Source organism: Vigna unguiculata, chromosome 5 (genome assembly GCF_004118075.2).
Source record: "Vigna unguiculata cultivar IT97K-499-35 chromosome 5, ASM411807v1, whole genome shotgun sequence".
Lineage (NCBI taxonomy): Eukaryota > Viridiplantae > Streptophyta > Magnoliopsida > Fabales > Fabaceae > Vigna > Vigna unguiculata.
Window position 1 is genome coordinate 44,150,727 of NC_040283.1, and position 10,817 is coordinate 44,161,543.

At 33.4% G+C, this 10,817-nt stretch overlaps 1 protein-coding gene across 1 annotated transcript; it reads right to left on the reverse strand.

Moving 5' to 3' along the window:
* Positions 1–857: 857 nt before the first annotated feature.
* Positions 858–9,795, reverse strand: LOC114184983 (serine/threonine-protein phosphatase 6 regulatory subunit 3-B-like). The gene is made up of 19 exons (XM_028072433.1): positions 9,561–9,795; positions 8,626–8,729; positions 8,255–8,341; positions 8,086–8,161; positions 7,924–7,998; positions 7,773–7,826; positions 7,498–7,557; positions 7,296–7,412; positions 6,835–6,929; positions 6,488–6,696; positions 5,714–5,811; positions 5,268–5,371; positions 4,826–4,991; positions 4,551–4,673; positions 3,130–3,212; positions 2,628–2,769; positions 2,506–2,535; positions 2,288–2,358; positions 858–1,926 (listed from the first exon to the last, which is right to left on the reverse strand). Exons 1-19 carry the CDS (start codon positions 9,597–9,599, stop codon positions 1,107–1,109), a joined length of 2,553 nt encoding a protein of 850 aa, XP_027928234.1. The 5' UTR covers positions 9,600–9,795; the 3' UTR covers positions 858–1,106.
* Positions 9,796–10,817: the final 1,022 nt, after the last annotated feature.

Below are 10,817 nucleotides of genomic sequence, written 5' to 3' on the forward strand. Positions count from 1 at the left end.
TCTATTAACAATATGAAAATAAAAAAATGTTTTCACAACTGTAGTGCTGTGCACATAAAAAATGATAAGATAACAATTATACACAATAATATGATATAAATTAGTATGAAATCTAGCATGCTCAAACTACAAGACTAATTGCCAAAAAATTAGTTCCAACTTACTATTTTCATCTTTAATAATTTAAAATCATGGTTCCATTAAAGAATCGTAAGTTTGTACTAAATTTTACCTTCAAAATAGGCCTCTAAAGAAAAAACAACATTCTATGCTTTGTGTTTTACTAATGAATAAGAACATTTGTCAATGAAAAAACATTTAACATCTTGAAATTTAATAACTTTTTATTTAGTAATTTGTTTTTTCATAAATGAATAAATAATCAAAGTTGGTATCCAATTTGTTCAAAATCAAGAGATTGTTCAAGGTACTCAATAGCTACCAATTAAAATATTAGATAAAGACTAATAACACAAGGCATTGAGATAATAACGAAATCTTACCAACAAATATTTTCATTCTAAGAAACCTGAAGACCAAAGTGCGGAACCACATGCCTAGAAGAATGTTACCTTTCAGCCAGTGGCATATAATGAACGATTCTGTAGCTCAATAGTCAGCCGAATCATTCACCAGATGCCGGTAGTACCCGTGTTGTTTGCAGAGACTTGGCAAAATTCACTATGTCGAAAACATAAAAATACACAACCACATTGACAAGAAAATTATGTAAGTATATCTTCCATAATGCATTTCACAACACTAATTAAGCCGAGCGTCCTCAACGAATTAAAAACAAGTCCTCCAGATTTACTGACGACTACATACCTGATGGCAAATCATCATGAATGCTGAAATGAGCCCAAAACGAAGAGCAGAATAAATTCGATAAATGTGGGAAAGCCCATAAATCACTTACAGGAAGAGGCAAAACTTAGAATAACAAACAAGCTTAATCTCTAATAAACGTGAACAGAAATAGGGCATAATTGAAACAAAAATATACTGTACATTAATTTGCTGAATTCGCTCCTGCGAACCAAGAATAGGGTCCACTGGTGTCGGTCTAACTTTTGATACAAACAAGATTTACCATCATGTCCATGTCACTCCAGAACAGCAACTTCCTGGTCAACCCTCCAGTAATTTGCATCATTGAATTCCTTTATTCCAGGACCACCCTCATCAGAACTTTCTTTTTCTGGCACTTTAGAAACCATGTTTCTTTTCAATGGTCCTGCCTCTCCAACTATCCCTTCTTTCAAAGCCTGTTCCATAGCCTTCTCGGTGCCCTCTAATTCTACACCTACAAATTCAACATCTTCTTCGAAGAGTGATGGTACTGCTATTGATCTTTGACTCGAGTCAACACTCCCATCAATTGAATCTTTAGGGGTTGGTGACCTGTTTGAAGGAACAGAGTCCCCATTTGGAGGACTAGGATTTAGGTTACCTATTTGAGGTTTGGTAGAAAGGTTGTTACCAGAAGAATCATCATGGTCCACAAATGGATTCGTGCTTGAGCCAGAATCTTGCACATCTAAAGGCTCACCCCATCCCACCCACTCTGGGAAAGGCCTGTCCCCAAACAACTCTTCATTGTCCGATGACTCAAACCTGAAGAACCCCATATCATTTGAAGCACTTGCCTTTTTGCTTTCGAAGTTCAAGGCGTCCCCATTCATGGAATCACTACCAGTTACCCCATTTAAGTTTGTGCTCGAGTTAGATGTACCATTGAGATTATTTGTGCTTTCAGCCAATTCTTCATCCTCTCCAACCACTACCTCATCATCACTACTGTTACCACCATTTGCAGCACCATTCATGTTTATCTCATCCATCATCTCAGACGATGTTGTGCCCTCAGTTGCATCACCAATTCTGTCATCTTGGAATGCAAACCAGTTGGAGTTTGTGAAAAGACTGCAAGAAACAAAATTAAAATAACTTTTTATATTGGTTTTGAATATTTTCTTAGTTTTCTATATTCTACGTGAAAGCAAAAACATACAGTGGGAATTAACCACTTAGGTCATTCTGCTATCTACTTCTTTCACAATAACTTTTGCATGTGATGGGAAAATAGCTTAAGAAACCCAAAATATGTTCAGGGGTTAAAGAAATGAAAGCATATTCTATTTCTATCACGGGATATGAAATTTTTTAATCAATAACAGCCCAAAACAGAATGAGGATGAGTGAAAGTGAAGGAATTCCTAAGTAGAGAAAGATCTATAAGCAATTGAAAGCACAATCTATTTCTAGTGGTGATAAATTCACTCACCTCCCTTGATCATCACTGAGTCTGAGGGATGATATGACTACCTGAGCAGAGTCATCATCAAAGTAGACATCCTGCACAGATCATACAACCGATAAAGTTGCTATCAAATTAGTTAATAATATATCACTCAGCAATATAAGAGCCAGACCGATTCTCAAGATCCACACAATCGATCAAATTAAATTATAATGGTAACCAAGGATAAACAGCAATACTACCTCATCCTCTCTATCAACGTTGCCACGTTCCTGCAACCAAACCAATCAAGACATTAATCCAGAATTCAAGGTGCAGGATGCAACCCAAAAATCGTACAGGGGGAGACGTCCCTACTACAAACCTCCTCATTATCCTCATTTCCATAAATTTTATATCTAAAAGCCTGGCTCAAATTATTTGCTAAAGCTGCAACATCATAGTCCCTGTCATGAAGGTCATCGTCATCACTATCCCTCATCCTATCTTGCAAAGCAGTGGGACGTCTGTACAAAGGAAAAAAAAAAGACAAATAAAGTGACAAGTTAAAATAAGAAAGACCCACAACACAACAAAGTAAACATATTACACAAACAAAAGACGATAGATAGTTAATAATAATAATTTACAAAACAACGCTTAGATCCTCTGCTTGTTTAACAGTATCCTGAAATCAAGCCCTCTAAACCTTACTACCCAAAATAACCTCCCCTTTGGTCACAAGACTGAAAGTAAGGGTATGGTTTAGTTCCCTTGTAAATTATATTGCAATAACCAGATCAAACCCACAACAAGCTTTATAATGGGAGCTGCTGAATCTCCCAAATCAACCCCTGCTAAGCATTTAGATTTAATTAAAAGCTTACCCACAAGCCCAACGGTGAACATTCTCAACCACGTTACGCTCCTGAAGAACTGATGTTTGCCACTCATTCCACTCACTATTTTCCTGCAGACATTAAACATATCAGGTTAAAATATTTCAAGAAAATTTTATCAAAGCATAATAACTTCAACATGAGTTCAGCTCCAAGATCTCAGATGAAAGAATAATCTATATAATTACAAGTTAGCTTGTTTGTGATTTCACACAAAAACAGATAGACAAAAAAATAACATCAAATAGACACGAAAAGAAAACATGGCATGACTTGAAATTCCTAAGGAAATAAAGAATTATTTTATTGGTATCCATTACACATTATTCTCATCACCTCTATTTGGAACAACCAAACTCTGTAAAATAAGAAAATAAAGAAATGTTATTGAATAGGAAAATTCTAAATATGTTTTCTCCTAATAAATTAAATAATAAGAATATTTTCATTCCTAACTTGCCTACAAATTTTTGGAATTTGCCCAAGGAAGATCCTCTTATGAAAATGCCCACTGTTTGAAGTCCTAAAGGGATATGGGTTGCAACCACAAGACCTCTATGAAGACTATAATTGAATTGAGGACTTGTTATAAAATATGTCCATAGCTATTTTGTTATCACAATAAAATTGCATAAAGATGTTAAAAAGTGAACTTTAAATCCAACTCAACCTTACAAAATCGGCTTGTAAGGTGAGGCTTGCACCCATTTATACAATGCAAATTCATTTTATCTCTAGTCAATGTGAAACTTCCAATACACCCTTTTACATTGAGGCATATACATCTCGAACGTGAGACTAAACATTAATGGTTGTTCGATGCCAGGTGGAACAATAGACACAACAAACTTTGTTAGGATAAGCTCTAATTTATGGCTCTAATACTAAGTTGAAAAGTGAATTTTAGACCTAACTCAACCTTACAAAATCAGTTTGTAAAGTGAGGTTTGTGCCCACTTATATAGTGTAAATTGACATTATTTTTAGTCAATGTGAGACTTCCAACAGATGTCAACCATTATTTTATGTTAGCAGTTATGGGTGGAAAATATCTGCTAGCAGTCATGTATTAAGTGTATATATCCTGTTCAAGATTTGTAATTAGGAAATGTGAAGTTAATTGTAATTTGAGAACTAAGAATACTTTCTGTAAGAGACTTTTGTCTATGGGAGAGCATGTGCATTGCTGTGATTTCAGTTTTCATATTATATTTTACTGATTTCATTAATTGGTGTTTTATCAGACTCCAAAAGCATCTTTTAGAAAAGCCTTGGAGCAAAGTTATAACCTCTAAGCACATTTGTCAACAAAAGCAATTACAAAGCTTCAGATTTATATAAACAGCAAAAGGTTACTATAGAAACGATGAGGCTTTCCTTATGCTATAAATATGATATTCACAGCTAACCTGAAGACATGTTAGTATGAGGCTTCGACTATGTGCCAGGTGAACAAGTTTGTTAACAATACGAGTAATATGCCCTATGTTCCCTGCCCGTGGCGCCTGTTTTCCAGCAGCAAGTACAGTTGGCTGCAAAATAAAACAATTTTCTAAGGCTGTTCTAATAGACATGACAGCAATGTAGAGATGATTGATTATGCACTTCATATAGGTTATATCAAAAATTGAAGAAAATGAAATCATCCGATATATCAATTCAAAGCATTTAAGCATCCACTTACCATACTTTTGTCAGCAGATAGAATAGAATGTTTATCTGCTTGGAGAAATCTTTCAATTAAGTTACACTCCCGAAGAAGATGATCAACAATGGCATCAGCTTTACTCTCCAAACATGATAATATGATACTTTCTACATGATGGTGTAATGAGTTATTATATGGATACCTGTATTACCAAGGCATGCTCACACTAGTTAAAAAAAGGTTGGCAATAAAGATAAGCAATAATGCTACATCCACAAATTTAAAAAATTGAAAGGCTTCTCTAATATCTACGTGCATGTTTGATGTGGCTCTTAGAGCATTGGATCCACGTTTCAGATGTGTAAAATGGAAGCTATTCAAAGTAGCTTCAGCTTGGATGTGGATCATGGATCCACATTGACTGATCTGATGCAAAACTGAACATGCACTACATAAAACAAAATTAATAGTTGCTTACTCAAAGAAAAGGTCAATGACTCGTTGAATAGTTCCTGAATTGACCATGTCTTTTTCTGCCACTTCATTTCCGGTTTTTAGAAGGACGGCAATGAACTCAACAATCTGAAATAAATAGCGAAAGATCAGAAAATTAAACATATTCAAAATTCATATTAGAAATACCTTGCATAAGAATAGAACATTTGGATAAAAAGCTTTGAAATAGACAGCAAAGATGGTTTTTGGTACAACAATTCAACATTGACTGGCTAGACCACAAACCTAGTTAAGGGATTACCTATATTTTCATCAAGGTACATTACCAACCATTCAGTACTTTCTTGTTATACTAAACAAATTTGAATGCATTTATGATAAAATCAGCAGCTAACAAATGTTGGACAATGCACCCTAGGTATGGGTAAAAGCGACTCCCCTCTAATTGGTTGAGTAATAAAAACTAACCTTCAATCGATGCTTCCCAAGTGGAGGTCTCAGTTCTCCATATGTTGTAGGCAGGACTTTTTCATCAGATGATACATTCAGAAGCATAAGCAATTCACCTGCAGACAAAAATATAAAAATTTGACCAATTTGTTTGTACCAAACAAAACATAGAGACAACATTCTGTAAAGCTTCAATAAAGAAAACAGTTACAAAACTAAATTCCAAATTAAAAAACCTCTAACCTTTTTATGTTACACAACATTCAGAATAACAATACAACTGAACTAAATCCATGATGTAACTTCAAAATTAAAAAACCTCTAACTTTTTTTAAAAACTAGATGCATCATATTGTTTAGTTACACAACATTCAGAATAATAATACAACTAAGCCAAATCCATGATGATAACCTATGATGCGCCGATACTTCAATCAATGTCATGTATCTATATCCAACATGTAATTGTATCCGATACATTACCGATACTTATCAAAGAAGTATATAATCTATAAAACAATGATACTTTTATAATGGCAATAATATATAATTTTTTAGTTTGACAATGTTCAATACATTTAATTTTAATTAGGATTCACACAATAGCAATTATATATTTATCATGTTTTTAACATTTGTTGTATATTTACATATATCACGTATCGTATCCTATTATTTTTAAAATAAATGTATTGACATATCAAATGTGTGTTGTATCCGATACATGTATTATATCCATGCATCATAGATGATAACAATAACACATTTAAAAACACAACAAATTGGACTTACCGAGTTTAGGTAGCATTGCACCAATAGTGTCTGGGTTTACAGGAATTGGTGGCTCATACATGTGTTGACTTCGAAAGGAATGAAAAAGAGGAGATGATATAGCAGATCGTTTGGGATCCAACAAAGAAACACACACTGAAAGTGAATTCACAAGGCTAGACTTTGACTGTGAATCTTCCAGTGCGTGATCCAATAGTTTTTCAACATAACTGCGAGTATAAAATTTATACAATAATTATTCAGAATTACATATTAGAGGAAAAGACCAAAACATCAAAAAATATATATATGATAATTATATCATTCAAATATTAGAGCAAAATATCATAAACCCATGCAATACAAACCTTGGGCTTGAAAGTTTAATTGCTAGAGTAGATGAGGGATTTCTGGTTATTGTGCACAGTGTTTCAGCCGCGTTGGCATGAACTTCGGGAGGACACTGGTTTAAATAGCAAAGAAAAAAGTTGTCAGATAATTTGCAACAAAAAATAAGGTAATAAAAAGCCTACAAATTCAAACATCAAAACAAAAATTGAATACTAAATTGAACTTTTCATTAATTACATCTTCTATGTGCCAGAAAACAAACTTTGGGAGCAAATACAACACCACTACTAGCAATCATTAGAGTGATCAGTGTCAGGCTTGTGGATTAGAAAATCCCCAAAAATCAAAGAATGTATGTAGCTACATTCAATCTCATTTAATGGTCTGAAAAGGCATAAAGCTAAATGCATAAGCCTCACACAGCAAACAAGTAAAAGCTAGCTAAGGGAACATAAATCTGGATAGATGTTTTACTTACAGATGGACTCAATTTATCAATAATCATCTCAAGCAAGTTGCTCTCAGCCAACCATTGCATCACATCTATAAAATTGTGATACACATGGTCATCAGCACCTACTAATCGAACCAAAACCTGTCAAAGGAACTTACCTCAGAATCCATTCTAGCACATTAGCAAGATCTCAGAACTGTCATAAATACAAGTGGTAAAAATTTACCTCCATAATGGATGTAATTCCTATCAAATCAACCAGTTGACGAAAAACATTCTGATGGGCCTGTAGAAATTATGTTGAATCAAGAATGAATGATTTCACAAGGAGACTATAGTATGCAACATGCACACCAAACTATTGAATAGACTAGAAACTGTTTAATATAAAGGTTCCAGAGATAAAAGGGATTAAATTTAAAATCACTCAAGCTTTTTTTCCTCCATAAAATTGAATAAGCAAACTACAACTGTACTGAAAAAGCACAATGTTTTACTTACTTGAACATAATTCATCAGCGGAACTGTCTTTCGAATCATTAGGCAAACAACAACCTGTAAAATGGCATAGAAATCAGTATCATGCAGTCAGATAGGCCACATTGACAAAAAGGTCATGCAAACAAAACTTCAAATTTATCTTAATATATACCTTACTAAAGTAGCCAGCTAACAAGGCACTATGTGAGCGATTAGGCTCCAAAAAGGAGAATAATAAGTTCATCAGCTGAAATTACAATAATACGAAGGGGAAATCAGTAAAGGGATATGACTTTAGCTAAAAATAAGTTCACAAACAAGATGAAGTGTAGACCTCTTCGTCATCAACCAAGGTCTTCAAAATGACATCAATTTCACATGTAAAAATCTCGCAGGCAATGAATGGAAACCTAAATCACAAACATACAAACAGAGATGGTTTCAAGGAAGTTGAAACATTAAAGAAGTTATTTTGCAACAAATTTTCAATAATAGCTGCATACTTGAAGGCTCGTTTATTTTCAGCATCTTCAGGTGGTTCTTCAATAATGTACCGTAACAATTGCTCAACCTGGGTCTGATCTCTCAAACTAAAATGGGAAAAAGTAGCAAATTATTAATTATATTTTGTAGAAACGACATGCAAATTGCTTGTCCAGCCTGTGCTTTATGTATATTCACCAAAAATAGAAATTGGACAACACAACTACATATATATATATATATATATATATATATATATATATATATATATATACACATATATATACATACATACATACATATATATACATGTGTGTGTGTATGCATGAAACTCAGATTGCTTGTCTGGAGAATGAAAATATTGAATGGACTCAAATTAACAGACACATACAAGTTGATAAGACGACTGTTTAAGGCCTTGCATTCTTGGATCACTTCCTCTTCGTCCAGAAGCTCTTCCAAAGTGAAATTATCCTTGTCTAATATTGCCTCCACCTGCGTAACACAATCAACATAAGAATGAACTTCGACAGCAACAAATAGGCACATAGAGAGCCAGAAACTGAGTATGCATGTTTTAAGCTACTTAAAGACTTTAATTGTCAATTCAGTTGTCCTCTTAAAACTTTCAGCCATCAAGCATGGCATCGTTATACGGAATTGTGAAAAAAGCACTGCAGTCTCAACAGTAAAGCAAGTTGCCATAAACTGATAGACACTTTGAATACTAATCTATCAAAAAGATAAGGGAAATTTTTTTCGAAGAATCACGTGGCCTCTTTTTCACAAATTCACACTAATTTGTGTTTGCTTTAACTAAACCTCGAGTGTTTTCCATTGATTAACATGCACATAATAACATCCTACAGCAGACAGATTTCAAATTAAAAACTCGCAGCTGAAATAAAAAATACCAAGAACTAATTCCTGAAAAAAAAAATAGATATATTAATTCGCATGGTAAAACAAATCAACTGTCTCTGATTGAGATCCTCCTAATAAAGTGAACCACTGAAGTAGATTCAATAAACAAATAGTAGACTGAAAAAATAAAGTAAAAGACAAGCTACAAGCTGTTGTATGTAATAAATTAAAAAGAGCTGAAAGGGAGAACAGCGAAGGTCGATCCGGAAAGTGGAATTAATCAGTAGCATAGTGAAATACGGATTAGTTAATTTGTAATTAGAAAGATAAAGTAATGGTAAAAAGATGACATTGGAATGGTGAAACGAAACTAAGTGAGGCTTAAATTATGGAGGGAGAGAGAGAATAATTGAAACTTAGTTTAAATGCGGAAGAATTGGCGCGATTAAGGTGGAAACTTACGGGGGAGGAAGCAGAGAGAGATGCAAGCTTCCAAAACATGAAGGTGGTCGGATCTAGGTCTTAACCCTAATTTTGTGGGAGAGAGATCGAAAAGCAACCACGCCGTGAAGATCGATAGAAGAGAGAAAAGAGAGAGGCAGAGAGAGAAAGAATGACCCCAAAATAATCGCTTGCGCTAAAGTACAAACCATAGAACTACGGAATTGCCACACACACAAACCTATCCCACGCTTCATAATGCTTGCTACATTTTTTTTTATTTGATTTATTATTTTAAACCTATGCAGTACTTCAAATCCCATGCATGGCATGTATCAGCATCATGTTATGTATATGTCATGGCCATCTATATAGTATAATATAATATATATGGCCACGCGATCCACTCTCCGTAACGCAATTTGAATTTCAACTGAAAAAATATGGATCAACGTTACGTCGCCGTGCATTCTACCATTCAAATTAAAGTATACTGCTCTTCGAATTAAATGTTAAATTATCGTGGAAATTGAAAACCTATCTACCTGTCATTTATAGGAGCATAGACTATGCTGAAAAATCTGAAACTTTTACGTTTAATTGTTTGAATTAATTAAGTCACTGTCTATAGCATTGTTTTTGTTTTATGCGTTACAACGTTTTAGAAAATAATTACTGTATTTTGACTATAAAATAATATAAAAACCAATTTAAACTTCTATTTATTATTTTTAAACCAGATTACTATTATCACCTACTTTTCGAAGGTCACTAAATGCGAATGTGCAAATGTAATACGCATTAAAATTAATTGATATGTGCAATTTTTTCATCTATATTATAACTTTTTTTTATAATATAAAGAAAGGTATTACACTTAACATTCGTATCTTCACAATCATATCTTCTAAACTTATATTTATATTTTCTTCCTGTTACAAATAATGTATGCAACTATCATTCACTTTAAAATTAAGTTATATCATGAATATAACAAATTTATTATATTTTAATATAATTATGTGTACATGTTTAATAATAATATTATTATTATATTTATTTATTTTTGTGTGTCGACCCGTTTTGGCTCACCCCGTATTATGGATCACAAAATATGGACCAGATTGGTCTGTCCCACAGTTTAATATTGGATTTATTTTTCTAGTTCAGTCCACCTCTCGAGCTAGCTCATATTTGTAATGAGCAAAATAAATTTTTTTGTAATTAGCAAAATAAAAACTTTTTTACTTTTCCATAATAATTTATATTAATTTTTTA

Bases quoted from the DNA above. Each gene is read 5' to 3' on its own strand.
- LOC114184983 (XM_028072433.1), bottom strand. From the start codon at position 9,599: ATGTTTTGGAAGCTTGCATCTCTCTCTGCTTCCTCCCCC. The intron at 7,999-8,085 runs GTCTACACTTCA...TTGTAATTTCAG, and splicing joins CCTTGGTTGATGACGAAGAG to CTGATGAACTTATTATTCTC. The intron at 7,827-7,923 runs GTATATATTAAG...GCCATTTTACAG, and splicing joins TAGCTGGCTACTTTAGTAAG to GTTGTTGTTTGCCTAATGAT.